This window comes from Sinocyclocheilus grahami, unplaced genomic scaffold, assembly GCF_001515645.1.
Source record: "Sinocyclocheilus grahami isolate Dianchi unplaced genomic scaffold, SAMN03320097.WGS_v1.1 scaffold38.1, whole genome shotgun sequence".
Taxonomy (NCBI): Eukaryota; Metazoa; Chordata; class Actinopteri; order Cypriniformes; family Cyprinidae; genus Sinocyclocheilus; species Sinocyclocheilus grahami.
The window spans coordinates 231,297-253,453 of NW_015505217.1; the positions used below are offsets into that span (position 1 = coordinate 231,297).

General features: G+C 37.0%; 1 protein-coding gene across 1 annotated transcript in view; it reads right to left on the reverse strand.

Moving 5' to 3' along the window:
• Positions 1–22,157, reverse strand: part of furinb (furin (paired basic amino acid cleaving enzyme) b) — a 111,287-nt gene that overhangs the window by 19,435 nt on the left and 69,695 nt on the right. The window contains exons 4-6 of the mRNA XM_016267457.1: positions 21,188–21,283; positions 18,014–18,142; positions 15,470–15,546 (exon numbers count right to left, since the gene is read on the reverse strand). Of these exons, the coding sequence (XP_016122943.1) occupies positions 15,470–15,546; positions 18,014–18,142; positions 21,188–21,283 (302 nt within the window). The remainder of the gene's footprint in view (positions 1–15,469; positions 15,547–18,013; positions 18,143–21,187; positions 21,284–22,157) is intronic.

A 22,157-nucleotide genomic window follows, 5' to 3' on the forward strand; every position in this document is an offset into this window, starting at 1 on the left:
GCAGCTGGCTCTGGGTTTTGTATGTGCACTGCTAGAGCAATTCTCTCCATTCATCTGTGTCCTATTGGAGCTCATTGTTTCCCTGAGACAAAGCGGAGAACAAGACGATAGGGACCCAAGAAAAGGCCCGGAGAGCCCATGAGATTGCAGATGTGTTGAGGCGGCGGCCTCGCTTCACCAGAGCCTTCATTACATCTGCCGTTTTACACAAAAACATACACAAAAAGATTATTAGGCACACATGAACATGACATACAACACAACAGGAAAAACGACACTAATGAATATGCTTCATGCTCTTGGTCTCTAAGCACTTGTGCTCAGGACACAACAAAAACGGAGTCTAGCACACTGAGAGGAACAATAATAGCTAATCCACACCCCTGCAGGATCATGACAGCATTGCAACTGTTATTTTGTAGTTGCAATTAATTCACCAGCCATGATCCTTTGTCTTCGTAAGCAAATGAGAAATCTTTAAGAAATGTAAACAATTTAATATTGAGTAAAGTACATTTTTGACACAACATTGCCAGTTATTTGCTATTTTTGCTCCATCAACAAAAAAATAGTTAAAAAAGGGCACGGTAGAATCAATTGTTGAGCATCTACAAGCAACACACAGTATTGGTGTGAATCGGAATGAATCGGTTGAGTGAATGATTCAAAGTTAGCCACTGATTCATTTAGGAATTAACCAATTGACTGTGTTAGTCATGTGTCAGTGTAGCATGCAGAAAGAGTCACTAAAACATCCCCAGCACTAACGCACTGTTAAATAAAAAAGATATATATATATATGTTTATTTAGAAGTAAAAATAAAAATAAATAATAATAATAATAATAATAATATATATATTTAAAAGTAAAATACACTAAATTAAAAAAATCATAAAAAAAGTGAAATCAACTAACCACATAATGATATTTTATCACTTTAATTAGTAGAGGTAAAATAATTTGTATTTATTTATAAAAAAAACAATCATGTAAAAATCTAGAAAGATTTTGAGTGATGATGCAAACAATCTTTAAAACCCCTGCATGTTCAAATCAGAGTTTTAAAATAAAATCTGTAAAATCGGGACACAAGGACCAGGTTCAAACATTGGTGATCTCGTTAAATGTGTAAAGCTCATGTGGGCAACAATAGCTTCTGATTAAGGCTCTAGATGTATTGTATTTCATCAAATCAATAATTGCTGAGGAGGGAGGTGTCCACGGATGTTGAAAGCAGGGGCTCTTGACAGGCCATTATGCAGGTCGTTAAGATCTGTTTCTGATTACTGAGCAAATACATGATGTGAAAACACTCTCTCAGCCTTCCACAAAACCTGCTGTGTACTAGTAATTCAAAACGTACTGTAATTGTGACTGAATTTATTCTCCAGGGCATGTGGAATTACAGGACATACTTTCAGGATAAAGTCCGTTATCACATAGAGGAGAAAACGTGTATTATTCAGATACATCCATCAGGATCTATCTCTCTCGAGCAGTGAATGAGATCAAAACTATTTTATGCTAACAAGCATGTTAGCTAGCTAACCTGCCTAGCAGGCGGTTCGATTTTTTCCTTTCCTCAAAATTAACAGTCTAGCCAGTCTAACGACACATTTGTGCATGCTCAAATGAAGGGCAATAGCCCTGAATCAAAACAAATGTAAAGGTTGTAAAGCCTTCGTTTGCAATAAAGTGTCATTTTCTGCATTTTGTCTTAGGCAAGGTGACAGTTATCATGACGAATGGTTGATAGCTGGGAACACCTCATGAATAAACAATACAGATTTTATATCAGCTCGTTTTGGAGGTTGTTTGCAGCTGTAATGTATTGCATAAGGGAATTGCCTACACTAAAGGGACATGGAGATGAAAAAAAATTGAGATGGAAGGAAAAAATATTTTTTAATACTTCGCATTCTCTCACAAATGTTTTGCATTCCCCCAAGAAAAGGTTTTGCAAGTGAACGCAAAGTTTTTCAGATGAACTCAAAACTTGAGGGAACACAAAATTTAGCAAAACACCACAATCGCACTGAACATTTTTCCTCCCACTTCAAATTTTTTTCCATCACTATGTCCCCTTAAGGGCTCCATAGTATTGAAATTTGCTGAACTACGGTAAATGTGTGTAGACTAAACTCAACCTTTGTTAACATTTTATTCAAATTGCACAGGACCTCCTTAAGATCGACTGGAAGTGATTCAAAGTGAGTGGCTGTATAATCTCGAGGTTGTGTAATGTACAAACTCTTCTTTGAAATTCACCATGTAAAAGGTTTGATGCTGTGATATTGCTTTGATTTGCATACTCCCATCCACAACTTTCAAAGACACCCACATGCAGTCAAAAAGGCAGATCAGTGGCCATGTCCTGAACTCAAGGGCTTAATGGGTATCATTATGGAGCTGTGACACAGTCAAGGGTAAGGGCAGTTATTTTACACAATGACTTTCAAAAGAAGTCATAGGACCATAACACAACCAATCCAAACACAAACAGTCCTTCCTTGCAAAAAAGGAAAAAAAATCTATCCTTCTAAAGTCAGGAAAAACACCAAGGTCACTTCGCTGGCAGCTTTTCAAGTATAAAAGCAATCAAACTATCATTTACTCCTGAGTGTGGACAGCACAGGCTGAGCCTGTCAATTTGTAAAAAGTTAGTGTTTGTTCTTTATAAGACGTGGGGAATGCAAACCTCTGGCACTGGCATTCATTTATTCGCAACGGTAATGGATAGTGACTCAATCCTGGGCTTTGTTTCATAGCCGAGTCCACATAATGTTTCACAATCAGATTTTACTCCTTCGGCACCTCGTGACCAGATCAAATCTAGGGCTTTATAAACCTGAAACCTTATTCCGGATGATTAGAGTTCCCTACCGCAGAGAAAGCTTTTTCTACAGAGATGCTGTTCAGCTAATTTACCTTTCACAGCTCAGCGAGGTGCAAAAACACTGATTCAGATAACTGTGGTCTCAGTATTTTTTAAAGTGCCATGAGTCACAATAACGCTGCCGAGCTCAAATGATGAGGAAAATAGTGGGGAAAATAATGCGAACACGTGATGCTGTAACAAGCATCCTTGTGTGCCTTTACATAAATGATGGTTCAACCATGAACCTATAAAAAGATGGCGGTGGCAAAGTGTTAATTGATTGGCTACACATCAACGTCAAACTGACACCACAACTGGCCTGAATTCATCAAGACCTCTGTTCCCACCTACAGAAGAGATTTAGTGGAGATTCACTGGAAAAAGCTAATTAAAAATGAAAATTTTCACACTTTGCCGGACATTATGAAGTGACAACCCTGTGGGAAATCTATGATGTTAAAAGAGCTGGAGAATATCTGCCGTAAGTCTCCATCTGCTGGTTCACCTCTTTTTGTCAGTTTCTTAAAGGGAATGTTCACCTAAAAATGATCAAATCAATTACACACCCACATGTTGTTCTGCATGACTTTCTTTCTTTATCGGAACGATATTTTGAAAAATGTGTGTTTTTTGTGTCTATACAATGGGGTCCCCACTGGTGTTCATTATATGGACAAAAGCATTTGAAATATTATTTTAAATATCTTTTGTGTTCCGCAGAATGAACTCATACAGGTTTGGACTGATATGAGAGAGTAAATTATGACTAATAATATAGTAATAATAAGTGTTTGTGGATGCAGCTGCTTACCTCTTAGAAGGAAAAACAACATGGTGGACCGGATCACTTTCTTATCTTCTCCCCTCCCTGTCCCACAACTATTTAGGTGCAAAATTACCAACAATCTCAACCTTCCCTGCGGAGACCGAAATGATCTGTCTGGGACCCACCAGGGAGAGGCAGAGAAGAGAGTGAAAATGAACTTGAATAGAAGTGGAGTTTCTTTTTCTATCCCTGCCAGCAACAAAACCACCACACTGAAAGCAGGACCGGAGACATGCTCTTAATTCTTTCCGTCTCCTTGTTTATTAGCCCTCTATCAGCTTGTTTTATGTTCCTTTCAATTCCCTGATTCATGCATTTACAATTCCCTCGCTCAGAGGCATAGGGTGCCCTTGAAAACTCGTGATGAGTCTGTGTACAGTACGCTGATGGAATCCGGCCATGTGTCGCAGAGTAGTGCATCTCTATTCCTCTCTTCAATAGGCTTGGATTAGGAAGCACTCTAAAAAGGATTAGTGCATTTTCCAGCCAGCTAAACTCAGCCCTCGGGCAGAGTTTCGGAAACCCACATGTCCTGAATGAGAAAGCGATACGGAGGAGGTAGAGTCAGCAAGTAATAAAGAGACAGTATCTCAGATCATGGCATGACAAATGAGAGGGTGACGGAAGTGGCGGTGAAAACTTCGCCAGCTCTTTGACGCAACTACAGAAGCACATTCCAGAAGTCAGAAGCGCTGCTCCTAGCCTGAAGTCCCTGTCATGGTTAAGTCTCTAGCTTCAATTGCCTGGCTGGTGCGGAGCGGCGGATGCTAGGGCAGATTTCCAGCATCTTTGATGAGATTCCAGAGGCCCGACAGCACTGGAAAGGCAGGCTGACAGGTCTGGGTCGCATGAGGCGAAGGGTTATTAGACCTCTGGCTGACAGCCACCTTACACAATCCATCCATCACAGGTGTTATTAGAATTAAAGAAAGAGAAAGGAATAGTAGGACTTTTAAGGTCTTGTTTATTGATTCAATAAAGCCAATGAGACCTGGTTATTGATGGACAAAAAACGAAGAGTCTCCAAGCTGACTTCCACCTAGTCTCAGCCTCAGACGTCACGTCCACGGACCGCTGGCTGAACGTCTGATGCATACGACACACTTAGGTGGAAACACTTCAGGAGTTTCAAAGTAATCATCGGATTGGTTAGATTATACAGGATTTTCGGGAGACGTGTGTGTAGCGTTCTTTAAAGGGGGCATAACACACACAGTTTCACCCACACTGATGTTAATCTTGAGTACCTATAGCAGGGCTGTACAGTGCAGTGTACAGACATATATGTCGCATATACATCACACGTGCGATACAATAAGTGATTTCGATGTGCTTGTTTGTGTGTGTGAGATTGATTATACTTGGTAGTTATGGGTGTGCGATCTGTTTTTGAAGAAATATCGTAGTATTGTGCTACAGCGCACATTCTATCAGCTGCAGTTCTGGTGCATCCACCTCAATGTGCTGTACAATGCGACATACATTCACTCATGGGAAACTGCACTTATGCGCAATCACAAAAGTACATTATTAGTAGTGGTGGGCGGTATGACCAAAAATTAATATCACGGTATTTTTCAAAATTATACCGGGTTCACGGTATATGACGGTATTATATTTTTTTCCCCATGCATGACCGGGTGTAAACCACATTTTCTACTGACTGCGACATCGTCTGATAAAATCAACATGCTATATTAATAGACGAACTATGCTCATATTTATAATTCCAAACAGTCAGTAAGTGACATGTGCTTGGAAACGCTGTTTTGTACTTATTTATTGACGAGTCGGCTGTGGTACAGCCAGCTGAAAGCGATGCTTCTCTGCCGCTCACTGCACAGAACAGACGCAGAGAGAGACGACACTGCGCCGGGAGAGTCAGACCTCGCGCTCGCGGGGCAGCACTGGCGACATCTTCCAACTGAATCATAGCTAAGGTTTATCCAAAAAAGTCGCTAGGTTTGTCAGTATATATATTCTATGGGGAAAAAGCCGCTAAAAGGGTCTGAAAGTGGCTAAATCTAGCGGTGAAGTCGCGCTTGTGTGTGTGTGAGACGTGGGAGCTGATGGCAGCGGGCGGTGGATTTTGTGGATGAGTTCTTCTGTCATCACGTTCTACTAGTTCTACAGCTTCAGTTTCAGAACTTTCACGCTTAGTAACACATACAGCTGTGTCCTTGCCACAGTGCAACAGTGAAAAGAGACCCCTCCTCAAACGCGTTCCGAACATTATTTAAACGACACCGGTATTGCGGTATTTTAAAAATTCATATCATAAGAAAAATAAACACCGGTATTCGGTATGAACCGGTATACCGCCCAGCACTAATTATTAGCATCTGCTTAAACATTTAATTCACGTGCTGTTCTAACATGCATTTTTTCTGAGCGCATTTACACATGAAGCGCACGCACACCGCACACTAAAACAGCGCCTGATTACTAGACTAAAAGTTGTCTTTCGCATCTGATTGATTTTGTATCTAATACTGTCAAAAACACACAAGGTTTACATTTAAACACAGTTGGTTGTCTGAAATGAAAGTAAACAGTTGAGAGAGAAAGGGCTGCATGCAGCTCTTAAAGCAACAGTACTAAACATGCTGCAGTTTGTCATTAAAGGAATGGTTCACCCAAAAATACAAATTCTGTCATTATTTGCTCATTTACATTGTCCCAAACCTGTATTCATTTCTTTCTTGTGCTGAACACAAAATAAGATACTTTGAAGAATATGGGTTACGAAACGGTTTTATTTTTTTAATAGACCCTTTTCACATTTCCGGGTTTCTCAGCAGTGGAAGTCATCATAGATGGGTTAATCTATAGTGATGAATGGGAGACTACCACAAATATATATATATATTTTTTGCACTCCCATTTGCTCAAATAGCAAAAGAAAACCTCCACGATAATCTTTTCATGAATTTAAAAAAAAAATAAAAAAAATAAAAATAAAGAGAAACTGGTAATGACAGTCAGAAGAGAGAACGATGTCAAATTTACCGTCACTCCCATAGGCACAGTATTAGAAACACCCTCGAATTAGCGTTAATTCGTTTTTTTGTAATGTGATGCAAAGGTAATATAATACAAAATATAGTGTTATAAATGTACATACATTTAAAAAAAAAATTTAAATGTTAAAAACTTTGGAGGATTTATGATGCTGATGACCACTGAAACACGTCATCACCGTTTTGTGAAAAGGGTCCATAACAAAGATAAAATTATGAAAAATATTTTTTTATCTTCACCCACTTTGGCCTAAATGTCTGCCATTCTTTTTTATTTTGTTGAGGTGTAGGAGGTGTTATGTTTCTGCATGCTTCCATTTTTAGCAAATAAAGAAAAATTTTGCTTGTACATAACATTGTTTTGTTTAAAACTAGTTTTATGATGGTTTGTATTTGTTGTGCTCTTTGGAACATCAATGTTTGTTTAAGTGATGAACTTGTGTTTGTTTTCAGACATAATAGCAGACGTTTTATACTTGTGCTACAACTTTTTGGGCTGTGCTACAAAATTTTTAACCTCTGCAGCACCATTGCTATGTGAAAAAAAGGTTAACGTACAGCCCTGCCATAGAGTAGTACTGCATCCCTCATATCTCCAAAAAGTCTTTAGTTTTATCATATTTATAAAAGAAATATACAGCTTTACGATTCTCTCCGAAAATAGCCGAGCTCCTGGAGGCATGCCATGGGTGGAGCTTAAGAGTGACAAGCACTTGAGCGCTGATTGCCAACAAAACACAGACATTTGATGCCATTTCATTTACCGTCTGCCGTTCCAAATCATGACCGGGATCTTTTAAGTATCAAACGATGTGCAAATCCAGTGTCGACCTGGGCCTCGTTTAAAGTGTTTGTCAACAAACACACTTGCAAAACAAACTAAAACAAACTGCATCCACTGTTCATGCAATGCTGGGTTCTTCGGGAAGCTGAACAAGGTTATCTTTTCCTTACAACCAAAAACACACTTCTTTAGAGGCATTCTTCCTGAGTGAGTCCCGTGTTGATGGGCACGCTCTTGCTCAAGCTCTGGTCGATGCATGTGCAGGAACGTTCTTCTGGGTAGGGTTGGGTACCGAACTCTGTACTTTTAAGGGTACCGACCAAATTGCATCGGTACTACCGAGTACCAATTCACGTTAAATCAATCGGTGCCAAATTTTGGTACCTGAGAACGCATATAGGCGCATATGCTACAGAGAGAAAGAGAGACCCTGTGACATGAGGTCACCCCTGCAACTCGTTCAAACAACACACAGGGCAAGCCAAAATGTTCTGAAGTGTGGTTACATTTCTAGGGCCATATGGTTACTGCGAAAAACGCGGACGGGATTGTGGAGTCCATTCATAAAAACGTAATTTGCTCTATAGCGCGGAATGCCAAGGAATTTGTCAATTTTGGACGAATAAATCAAAAGTAGCCACTGCCACTTAATTCGAATTGCGATATGAACTAGTGTCTGTGAATATTAAAATACAAAAAGACGGTTTAAATATGAATCCTGCACGTTCCGCTTGCCTCTGTATGTATGAATGGCGGAAACGCGGTTTTGTTTACTACACAAATACTGAAGCACGTGTGATTTTCGTCCTCTGCGTCTCACTATATGACGGCATGAACACAAAATTTGATCTCCAGAGCTGCTGTGAGAGTCACTTTGCGAGAATTTGACCGTTTCATTTGAGAAAACTAGCATCATCATATTGTATACACACAGAAACTTCAAGGCAACCTGTCAAAATAAAACTACGGTTTAACATGTAACAGAAATATATTACTCTTGTATTACTTTTGTACAGTATAATGTACATGTATTTTAAACATTCCATTTTCTATCAAATTTAAATTAAACAATTAGATGATAAAAATAAATATTACAACCAGATTAATCACTTAATTGTAGAAAAAAATTATACAATTATTAGCTTATTAAAAAATGTTTTAAAGGAATATCCACACAATTTTTCTTCCATGTATTGATTTCAACAGTAAACCTCAGTTTGTTTGCCAAAAAATAAAAGGGTTTAATTTTCATTTGATTTAAAATAAATGTTTAATGCCTTAATTTGATTTTAAAGTGCCCATATAAGGAATTCCACCCTTCATGATGTAATGAAAATGAAAAAACTTTCCGAAACTTGTAAGAAACCCGGAAGTGTGTATTTGGCACAGAAATACTCTGTAATATGTCCAAATCGTTTTTTTGAAACAAAAATGCCATGGCGCCAAACCCCCTCACGAAAGAAGAAAGCCGCCTTGTTTACTACTGTGACGACGAGCATTTATCAGGATCAACTAAACGCTGGATTTTCAAAAGTATTTGAAATATTTAAAGTTTGTGGCATAGAATCTTTAAAATATGTCCAAGAGTTTTACACACCTGTCTGTTATTGTGGCGACATTTCTACGCCCCTAAACATGTCGCGGCACATAAAAAATGTGATTGGTTGCTTTAGCTGTCAGTCATATGGCCTCTTGGGCAGGCCTTGGCCATTCAAAGAGGCCAAGGTTCCCACACCTTCTGCCATCAGTCTGAAGGTCTGGCTACGCAAGATTAACTTCTACCCAATAGAAAATGATCAGTAATTTAAACACCACAAATATGACAACAAACAAACAGGGAAATATAAATATAAATTTTACAATATGCAATATACAAAATGCATATAAATATACATTTCAAGCTTTCAGAAACATTTACTAATGCTTGCCTGTGCAAAAGTCTAAGATTCTTGTTGCTAAGGAATTACTAGATTCCTAAAATAAAAATAAAATAAAATCATTTTAAATGCTACAACCAAATCATACTATTATAATTTATAGTATGAAAAATGGATATTCATTTAGTGAACATTATAGAGTGTCATTAAATTACTAATGTTATTAAAGATAGATGACTGTAAAGATGATCCAAATGTAAAAATAAGCTAAATGAGCATGTATAATTAAATAAAAATGAATAAATAAATTAAAGTAAATATATTACATTTCCATATTCCATATAATAAAACAAAACATTTTAAAATGTTACAACTGAATCATAATACTATAATGCATAGTTGAAAATGGATATTCATTCTGCAATTTGCTAAATATTACATTTAACAGTGTCTTCATTCATTTTTATTGTTATTAAAGATTAAGTTTTAGATGTTGGAAAATGTAATATAAATGTAAAAAAGGAGAAAACTAACATGCATAATTAAAATTTTAAATATTAATTTAATTGAATGCCAAATTAAAAATATTAAATTCAATATTAAATTCAATTAAACATACGTTCATTTGGAACCACTAGTTCAAGCGGCAAATAAAAAGAGCCAAATAAAGAACAAGTAATATTTTTCTTACTAACCCCACAACAGCAAGCACATCACTCACGTATCACAACTACAGCACAAAGTGAGATAGAGAGAGACGAAGAGAGAGACCATTAATGTCATTCCAGCTCTCAGTCTATGCCAAACCATTTCTGCCACTTATATCTGAATCTGAATAAGCACTTAACTGTCCAGTCGTCATTGGCAGAGAGTTCATTCAAAATAAACCAGACCCACTGAACATTAGTGTAAAAGCTTCAAATCCTGGACATGTGGAGTGCCGGCTGAAATGGGTTATGGAGGATCTGATTAAAGCAGGTGTGTACAATTGTGGCTACGAAAACAAAGACGTATGCTATCCTCCTCCACCCTCTTCAGTAGCTGGATGAGTATCTAACATTAGCATGATGCTGCTGAAATGACGCAGAGCTTTCAGCTCACTTGCACTGTCTGTGTGGAATTGGTTCAAAGAAATGTAAGCAGCGTTTTGTGGATATTAGCCATCTATACATAGGAACAAAAAGAAAATGAAGGACATGTGAAAGAAATGAACTAAAAAAAACATCTTACAGTGCCCTTCAATACAGGAAACTGTCTCCCTTTGTCTCTGTGTTTGCTTCCGTCTCCCTCTCAGTAGATAGGTATTGAAATAGTCTCTTGGTGCCATGTTCTGAGAACATATCAAAGAAAGGCAGCTGTCTTTGGATCAGCGTATCATTCTGAGCACCTGGCGATGTCCCGTAGGAAAGAAAAAGAGATGTATTTAATATGAGATCTCAATTGTTTCTCCTAGATAGAATTGAAGAGCAGATGGAGATGCATCTTCTGCTTTTTCAGTTTTTTTACCTGAGAAAATACTCTCATATATGCTTCCTCTAGAGCATATGTGTCAAACTATTCTGGCCCGCACATCATTTAATGTGGCCCGCGAGAGCTTATGATTGTCTTAAAATAAAAATCTATGCTGCTTTATTTAGTAAATTATGAAAGTGCGTATCAGTACCACAAGTTTCTGTTTCTATTTGGAGTTCTATTTATATGCAGAAATTGACTTTGTTGTGCATATGATACGCAATCATATTTGGTTTAGTGAACCAAACTGAGAGACCATTTTAAAGGCTCAGGAAACCTTTGCAGGTGTTTTGAGTTGATTAGCTGATTGGCATGTCACCATATTCTAATTTGCTGAGATAGTGAATTGGTGGGTTTTTGTTAAATGTGAGCCAAAATCATCACAATTAAAAGAACCAAAGACTTAAACTACTTCAGTCTGTGTGTATTTAATTTATTTAATACACGAGTTTCACAATTTGAGTTGAATTACTGAAATAAATGACCTTTTCCACGACATTCTAATTTATTGAGATGCACCTGTACATTCATTGCGAATTATGAAAATTAAAAAGTACTTTTTTAGTACTTTAGTTTGTATTTATTTATTTTTGGGTGGGGGAGTGGGGTTGAGTACCACTTATTTTTTTCTACTACAAGCATTGATTGCGTATCATATGCACACCAAAGTAAATTTCTGCTTATAAATTGCATGCCAAATAGAAACAGAAAATCGTGCTATTGATACGCATTTTCATGAGACCGGGCTCATACCATATCTGTCACACGTTCTTAGCAGCTCACAATTATTTGTTGTGCCATAAATGTAACAAAAAACGTTTTTAACAAAGTTCATGTAATGACTTGTGTTTGATGATACTTGTCTTGTAATTTTGATTTCTTAACTTGATAAATTAAAAGGATTTATGTTAAAATAACAGATCTATGCAAACGCATGCAATATTTGTAACTTAAATAAGTAATAATAAAATAAAGAGAGTTATTTATCAATATGTTAAGGAATAGTAACATTTGTCTTACAGTTACAACCGGCCCTTTGATGGCAACCATAATGTTGAAGTGGCCCTCAGTGAAAATGAGTTTGACACCCCTGCTCTAGAGTTTCAGAAGAAATCATTGCGAAGCATTGAAACTGAGCTGGCTGAAAAAGCAAGACTGGTTGGTTAAGGTAGTTAGATAAGCTCGCTGATGATGCCAGCAACTCATGTTTGGAATCATCTAAAACACAAACATTATTTAAAAAAAATATCATTGTCTATATTTGACTAATTAATGTTTAACACCTAATTTAATCAATTAGACATTATAACCACTTTATATTATAAACATAATTTACTTCTGTGTGATTTCTGACTGAACAGAGCTGTGGCACACACACAAATCTTTTTTATTAATAAATGATGGAGAAGCCATTCTTTGCGAATAATATATTTATAAATCAAACCCAGATGGGACTCTTAACAAAAGTAAAGTAATTTGCATTGTTTGTATGGAGAAATTTAATTAACATAGAAGCTCAACTAGTGCAATATCATTCACGAGTGAAACACAATTAATCATAGAAATGTTAATGCGAGCAAACAGTGGAGGACAAGGCATCAATGGCAAATACATATCTTATTATATGAGATTATGTCCATATTGTGTGTTAAAACTATATACATTAAGAACTATAATAACTGAATCAATGGTACATAATCAAAGCTACGGATGAATACAGACACTACAACATTTATGAAAACCTCTTGAGATTGGCAAAAGATCACATTTAACAGTGTTGTTAAATTATTAGTATTGATTTTTAGATCAGCTTTAAAATAGCTTTTTAAAAAAGAGGGCATATCAGCATGCACATGCTCTTCAAAATGTAGGGTTCAGTAAGACTTTTTTTCAGCATCATTTTATTTTTAAATAAGGAAGCATTAAATTGATTAAAAGTGACAAAAATGCATTTATAATGTTTTCTTATAAAGGTTCCTATAATGATGTTCTTTTGAACTTTCTAGCCATCAAAGGATCCTCATGGTTTACACAAACATATTAAGCAGCACAATTGTTTTGATAACAATAAGAAATGTTTCTTGAACACCAAAGAAGCACATTAAAATGATTTCTGAAGGATCACGGGACACTAAAGCTTGGAGTAATGATGCTGAATATTGCATTCACAGGAATAAATAGCATTTAGAATATTAAAATAGAAAACAGTTCTTTAAAATTGTAATATTTCACAATAATACTGTTTTTACTGTATTTCTGATAAAATAAATGCAGATCAACATTAATTAACATTTTAAAAAATCTTACTTTGTAAGATGTATACATACAATATCAACTGATACAGTAAAACATATGGGCCGATATTGTACTGATATGGAACTGAATGTGCTAATGATGAAAGAATATTAAATCATCTTATTCCTATAATTCTTATCCTGAGGGATTTTTGGACAATCATCAAGGACAACAAAAGCATCATGAGAGTTTTGAGCTATGAAGTGTCCAAGTCTGATGGTGACCAAAAATGTGCAGTTTTTTTCTAAAGAGACGGCACAGAAAAATACAGTGACAGACTGAAAGGTTTTTTTTTTCCAGGGGAAAAAAATAAAAATAAAATAAAAATAAAAAAGCGGTCTAAAAGCTGTACTACCCCTCAATCTTCCTGACAAAACAATGAAAAGCCTCTGCTTCTAAAAGCACTGGTAGCCATCCGTGCATAAATGACATGAAGCCAACAATTACTCTTTAGTGTGGACACTATGTGTCAATATATAGGCTATATAGAAAATGTGTTTTTGTCTTCAAAAGATGCATGGACGCTAACCTGGCAACGCTGGCACTATCTCCCATTTAATCACATTGAAGGGCTTGATGACTCTGCCATGTGCTTCGTTCAATAGCCGAGGCTCCATTTCATCTCAAGATCAGGTTTTACAGGGGACTCAAAAAAAGTAAAAGCAAGCCGCCTTTCATAAGATAAGCATGTTTCTCGGTTGCACTTTACAACATATAATTTTGTTGAGAATCCATAATGTGCCTCTTTCATCTGTATGGAATAAATCCCTCTGATGCAATCTTGCCCTCTATGAGACCGCCTCAACGTTTCGGCTATTGACACAGTCATGCATTTTGCTTCTCATTTCATGGACTTGAACCGATTCAGTTCAGGATAATGATCTTGACAGCCAAAACATTCAAGATGTGCCACACTTCCTGTGAGGTGTTGGGGATGGACTCCCCCTACTTTCCTCAGCCGATTGATCATGATATGTGTGTGTGTGTGTGTGTGACTGGACACCGAGAGGATAACGAATGCTTGTTACGGCTCCACTGTTGCCACGAAGAGACTGTCACACTTTAAGTAGCAGCCGACGGTATTAGCAGGAGTGAAGACAGTAACTTCAGCGTGTTAGTAGCAGAGTGAGGCGCTCCAACACGACTGTGGCAGTGTTAACAGATTCGTTAAAGAAGATTTGCTTCTGCAACTTTGTAAACTGCACTGTTCTGAGGAGATACCGAATTTGGAGTCTTTCCTCTCCATCCTTCTGCTGTGAGATTCTGAACAGAACAAAAAACAAGAAAAAGAGCCCTGGCAGGAAGCCCAGAGTGCAAGATATTTGAATCAAATCCCCGACGGCAGAGCGATGCATGGGCTGCTGGGAGATTTCAGGGTGGAGGGATGAAGAAACGGTCTGGGGGTTAAAGGGGTGGGATGAGGCTACCCTCCATTACGCTGATCTAGTGATGCTTAATGGCCATGAGTCTATCAAAAAGGAAGAGTAAACATCCAAATGTCTTCAGTGCACTAAATTAAACCTAAGCTGATTTACGGAGCAAGAGGAAGGTGAGACGGAGGACTGTTATATTGTAGATTGTGCATCTCTAAATAGTGCTCAAAATGCTCTTTAAAAATAATGACAGAAAGAACGGAAAGTGCCGTGGAGAGTGAAAGATGAGAGAGAGGTCACTGGTCGGTTAATTTCAACGGTGCTGCGGCAGGCAACTGATTGCTGCTACATGCCAGACAGAGACAAAACAAAAAAAAAACCCAGAAAGATAGGCAGAAGCACAGAAAAGGAAGTGCTCCCTATGGAGAAACCAAAGGCACATTGTGCAGTTATGAGATTTCCTCTAAAATGCATTTTTCATGAGTATTTAACAGCTGTTGGTGCACGTCTCTGAACGGCAGGTGCTTCGCTGACTGCATTAAACCTACCGAACAACGCGGCTCCAAACTACTTTATATCTCTGCACCGCAGTTACTCGCTGTACATCACAGCTTAAATCAGTGCACCAAAGAGAAGAGCCCTAGCGAGCTGCCTACCTTGATCAAACGCACCCAAAATGCAATCTAGGTAGGTGGCACACTAGGTTTCCAAACACAGCTGGAGTTAGCAGTACGCATGTTTACACAGATTCTGGCTCTCGTTACCTGAAAGAACCTCTAAAACATTTACAACCAAAGAGCTTCTGCAATATGGCATGTTTGTTGCAGGCTGACAGATCTGGCAACCCTGCTGTGGATGCACTGATTGGAACGGCAAAGAAAAAGATGAGAGAGAAATTCGTACCTGTTGTCATTCAGCTGTGTGTATCTGGGCTGAGGGTCCGGATCTCTGTCATTCACATCATAACTGGCATCAGGATCCTTAAAATAAAATATAAAATAAATCAAAAAGATCATATTGCAACTCTCAACCTTAGCTTTTGTGCTGCCACTGAGAATTTTATCTTGCATTGTTTGGATGCACACCTACCTAGACGGCATTATAAGGGATTGCAGATGTATTTGAATATTCAAATTAAGGATGTGCAAAACCACATATGTGACCCTGGACCACAAAACCAGTCTTAAGTCGCTGGGGTATATTTGTAGCAATAGCCAAAAATGCATTGTATGGGTCAAAATTATTGATTTTTCTTTTATGCCAAAAATCATTAGGATATTAAGTAAAGATCATGTTCCATGAAGATATTTTGTACATTTCCTACTGTAAATATATAAAAACTTCAGTTTTGATTAGTAATATGCATTGCTAAGGACTTTATTTGGACAACTTTAAAGGCGATTTTCTCAATATTTAGATTTTTTTGCACCCTCAGATTCCAGATTTTCAAATAGTTATATCTCAGCCAAATATTGTCCTATCCTAATAAACCATACATCAATGGAAAGCTTATTTATTCAGCTTTCGTGTGATGCATACATCTCAATTTTGAAAAATGTAAACTTAAGGTTTTGTGGTCCAGGGTCACATATTTTAATAATCAAGCACTACTAGGTATAATTAGACTAATTCAGGGTCATGTCCACCACACCGATATGCTTCTTAAGTAGCAAACTGTCTGCTGATATGAATTAAATTCATAGAGATGGTTAAGGTAAAATGCCGCAAACCCCTGAGACACCTGAGGCAAGAACGATTTAAGCAGAAAGCATTATGGGATAGAATGTACAATAAGGCTGAATAGAAATGTTCGGTAACCCCAAATACCTCATGAAGCCACTGTCAAGAGTCTAATTGCTATGCAAAACCAGGTATTAAGGAAAGTTTTCATAATCCTGACTGTATTACTGAAACCACATTTCTACTGTGCAAAGTACTTTAACGGCAAATGATGTATTTGTGAATCAGAACATTAAGAATTCAGTGAACCAGAAATGTGCAAAATTACATATAAAAATCGACTAGTAAGTAGGCCATCTGAGTGACTCATTAATGTTAATGAAGCCCTGTATAATTAGGCTGATTTAGGGTCATGTCCACCACACGCAGATCAGATGCGTTTCTTTTGGGCCGCTCATATAATGTGTTCAGACAGAGTGAAATGACATGCAACAGAACATTGAGACATTTTTGATGCGACGATATCCATTTGCCTGTGTTCAAAGACCAATGATTGAAAATAGCACTGACTGCACAGCCCTTCTGATACATACCGTTCATTATGCTATGACATAAATTTGTCATCAAAGGCAAATTTGTTGCACAAGTGGTATTTTGATGGCTATAGCAGCAATGCTTTAAATGTTATGAATTTAACAAGATGCAGCTTTACAGATAGAGAGTTTACCCTGGCAGTGTTGACGGTCTAACAGCACAACATGCCAGAAGCATGTTATAATCATCTAAAAAATGTTGCACCTGTTAATTCATTCCCTTTAACGCACCACTGCTACAAATAAAGACTACAAAACGCAAAAACTAGTCCACATTACTAACTGACTATTACATATAATGCTCATAAATGCTGTGTAGGTAGGCAGCTCAGGTTTGGAAAGAGTCAATAACTTAATTATAAATGACAACGTCAATGTCTGTGAATTAATAATAGATGACAAGATCATTAGTGCACCAAAGAGGGCAGAGCTTATGAATGTTCATAAATGCCTGAAGAACTACAGAAAATTAAAAATCTTAACTCTAAAGATTTGTATATGAATTAAAAAGTCAGAAAAATCAGTTTTACTTCAGAAATCTATTTTTGCCTTATTTTAATGCATTTTGTACATCCACAATTTGTGATAATTGATTGATCACAACACAAATATATTTTTCCCTGCATGTACAATTTCTGAAGCATATCAAATGATTTATAACAAGCCTCTTTTTAAGATTTTAGTCAAAAAGTTTTAATTTCAGTAAATAATACTAATGTATTTATATTTAAATGTACACTACCATTCAAAACTTTGAAGTTTAGGGTTAATAAGATTATCTAATGCTTTAGTCTCTTGGTTTGCATATCTTTGAACAAAATACAGTAAAAACACAACTATTTTGTATTTTCATTTTAAAATGTAATTTATTCATGTTAAGGCAAAGCTGAATTTTCAGCATCACTACTCCAGTCTTCAGTGTCACATGATCCTTCAGAAATCCTTCTGATATGCTAATTTGGTGCACAAGAAGCATTTATTTTTTATGTTGAAAACAATATTATACATACTTTACTGTCACTTCTGATCAATTTAATGTATCCTTGCTAAATAACAGTATTCATTTCTTTAAAAAAAAACTTACTGACCACAAACCTGTGACATATATTAATCAGTCATATAAAATATCATTGCTCACTCTTCAAAATGTAGTTTGTGAAAAAGGATGGCTCACATAGTTTCTCGCTAGATCGGGGTGATCTTTCTCAATGCCGTCATCTAGAATGGTCACGACCACTCCTCTTCCTGTGAAGCCCTGAGCCCAGGCCTCCTTCACATTCAGGTCTCCATGACTGGGGTTGTACTGCAAGAAAATTAAATTTTCATAATTAGTCAGATTTTACATGCAAGTTCACTGGTGGCAGATTCCTCAGTTCTTTTATTTCCCTTCAGCAAAGGCAAATGTTAGACTCTGTAAGCTCCCTCTGAGCCATTCTGGGAGGGGAGCATTAACAGAGTCTTTGACCAAGACCTCCCAGAAGAGGAAAGCCCACCTGCAGGACTTTACACACACACACACTGATTTTTTACCCTTGCCACTGAGAAAGGCCCAGCCGCAGGAGCTAATGCTAATGAAAGATGACTGCTCATACAGTCACATGTTTCTTCCTCCCAGATGGCAGCCTGTCGGCAGGACGATCCCGACAAGGTGTGGAAACTCATTCCTTTTAACCAGACAGCTTTTTCCCCAGTGAAGTTCTTGTCCAATCTCCTTCTCTCGCTCTATTTCATTTCCTCACACTTTGCTTTATGCTCAACGTCATCTGTTAAAACGGCACAGCTGAATATTTCCTTCAATGCGGAAAGATGAACATTAAACGCAAATGTGGAAATTGGGTGCAGAAACACAATGAAAAACTTCAATTGGCACGTCTTCAGATAACTGCCCCCTTCGCAACCTTCTCTCCTTCTGACAAAAAGCATAAAAATAAGCACACAGAATCAAATTGCTCATCATTCTGTGTTGCTTCTTCAGAGTAAACAACTTAAAAAGCATTCATTCCCTTGTCAACAATGATACAATCTCCATTTTCTAGTATAAAAGCACAAAGTGTGTGTGTTTCGGGTAATGTTTGACAGTAACACGTACAGATGTGGCTTAAAGAGGTTGTGAAGGAGCCGAAACTTTAACAGATTAGTATGCTAATGGAGAACGGCAGCTCTCGCGTTTGTTTTGTCATCCGTGGTCTAGGATGCTCTCTGGTCGTTCGGTTCATGCACTAATATGTTTTGGAACTGAGCTGGATGTTGACATCACTGAATTCAATGATGAACTGTCTTTAACTGAAAAATGAGTGTTTACTATTGTCATTTTGCATCATTGACACTATTTTCCTAATTAATGCTGTTCAGTTGCTTTGTCACAATCTGTATTGTTAAAAGCGCTATATAAATAAAGGTGACTTGACTTGACTTGACTAGGGCTCATGTTCTGAATACAGAACGGAGCTTCAAAAGCAGTTACGCAAACAAATATTTGAAGACATACCGATGTGAGCGAGTATTCATGCATACACCCACACATAGTAATTATTTTGTATAAACTCAGTGAGTCAGACTCATTCTGAATCTGTCATCACTTAATAAAATGATTTAAAAAGATTTGGCGAAGGTTAATATGATGTTGTGCCTTCTCTGTCAGTGAATGTGACCGTCAATACATTAGCTCACTTCACTTTCGGTTGTTGTCTGCATGTGCGTGCAGGTCACAGGACTAACCTGAATAACAAATATTTATATATTCATGCCTTATTTACACCACCGTTTGATTTGACATCTGTGATGAATTTCAGAGTGGAACAAAATATTCTGCAGGACATAATGTAGGGTGGGACTTGTGTTGTCCACTGTGAACACATTAGGCTGTAATACTATCTGCCTTCTTTTTATTCAATAAAAAAAAATCTATGATATAAATCTTAATTGCTATTAAAATAATATAGGTTTATTTTGGACTCCCTAAAAATTCAGATGTGTTTATTTGGCAAATATCTTTGTCTATATCTACACTACCATTCAAATGTTTGGAGTTGGTAAGAATATGCTTTTAAAATAAGTATTTTATGCTTACCAAAGCTGCATTTATTTGATTAATAACTAATGTAGTCTTCAGTGTCACATGATCCTCCAGAAAACATTGTTATATGCTGATTTGAGGCTCAAGAAACATTATCAATGTTGAAAAAAGTCTTGACTGTACATGTAAATGCCTTTACTGTCTTTTTTTAAATTCAATTCAATGAATCCTTGCTGGATAAATGTATTCATATCTTTCAAAAAACATCTTACAGACTTTTGAACACATTTGAACAGTATCTATTATATCTAGTGTGGTCACAAATCTCACTCACAGCCTAATTCATATTATAAAAAATGACAACTTTTTTTAATACATACATTTAACACAAATTAACTTCTTTGATTAGTTTATAATCATTTAATGGATAAATTATTATTCTCCCAAACAAACATGATATAGTGCAGTACTATACCTAGATTGTTCACCCAGAAACTAATATTTTGAAAAATCTCTCACTTTTTCTTCTATATGCGGAGTCCAATGCTTTTTTGGACCCCATCCACTTTAACAGTTTTAAATACTTTACAATATTTTCTTTGTACTTTGCACAAAGAAAATCACACAGATTTGTAACGACATGAAAGTGAATGCATGATGACAGAATTTTCAGTTTTGAGTGAACTACCCTTATAATCTCTCTATATTAGTTCATAAGGCACCTTCCTATTCTCAGCATGTATTCTTTCTTTGTGTTCATCACGCTTGATTTATGTGGTTAGATGACTCTTTTCGAGTTCTACTTCAATACACCTCAGTGTCACCGCAGAGATAACATTCGGTTCACTTTAATGTAACTTGTGACACTAGAAACTAGTGGAAGCTGAAAAGGTCCTCTTTGGCTGTTCTCGCCAATCAGATCCACCCGGTTGCTCTCTGGATGCCTTGGTAGCCTTGGTTAGGTCAGAAAAGTTGTTTCAGAGGCTGAGAAAGTTTCTATATTGTGATGATAAATTTAGAAAAACATTTCTGTCCTTTAGAATGACATGCACTGATGTATCATTCACAATAAGAGGAGAGACATTTAATAACCAAGCAAAAAAGGATCTATTCTGATGTCATGTCATCTTGAGACTGTAAGCACACAGAATACTGTTTATATATTTCAAAACAGACATGGGAGATTTAGAGCGGGAAAGAATCAAGAGAGAATGTGAAAGCTCACAGATCAAGGGCGGACTCCTTTCCATTGTAGAAGCACTTTAGACGCATTGCATTCAAAAGCTCAATGTACAACCACAATATAAATACATACAGTAGCTTTTTACCTACCAGGTACCACTGCTGGGGGAATTTTGGATCTGTGGGTTCAATATGAATGTCTCTCTTGTGTCTTCGCTTGGCAATCTGCTGCTCTGCCCAAATCACCTGCACACACACACACACACACACACACACACACACACACAGATTAGAGGCAATATCTCAAATATTACACATCTACATCCTTGTAAATCACACATCTCAATTTTCACCTTTAACTAGGGATGTATGTCCCTTCTGCACAGCTTGTCCTAGCGCTAAAAATATCAAAATTTCACACTAACCCATGGTGCTCTTTTCAGTCTGCTATTTTATAGTGTTTCATTTAGCTGTGTATGTGTGTGAAAGATTAAAGAAGTTTAATCTGAAAATGAAAATAGCTTCTCACTATTTGCAAGGACTATAAATCTGCAATGTGTGCAAAGTGTGAGATCTCTATATGAACTCAAACATTTCTCATTCAATTCCTCCCAGATCAAATGATCCGAGTAATAACATCCACTCTGATGTACTCTTGCTGTATGTTGATGACTAGTGTTGTCAAAAGTCGGTACTAAAAAAATTAAAACGTTACGGTACCAGGTTTTCTTAAGTACCGGTGGTACCGAGTACCCGGCAAACCCGGTTCTTGATGCGCTATCCGAAAGCTATCCTCTTCAAAAAGACGTGGCGACCTCAAGAGGAGGAAATGCATCAAACTAACAAAACACCTTAAAGACCGACACCCCGATCAAATGAAAGAGTTCAAGCAGGTAAGTTTCAATTACATTTTTAATATTTAGAGCTTCTGTTATGAATATTATTCCATATTTTAATTTGAATGTCGGACTGAAATAAACATTGCCGTTAGCGTATACATAGTTAATCGTTAGCATAAGCGCGGCTAACGCTAATATAATGAGCATTAGAATGAAGTTTCTTTGTTAACTATTTAATGCACCTATAACTTTTATTCAGGACATAATGGTATTTAATATTT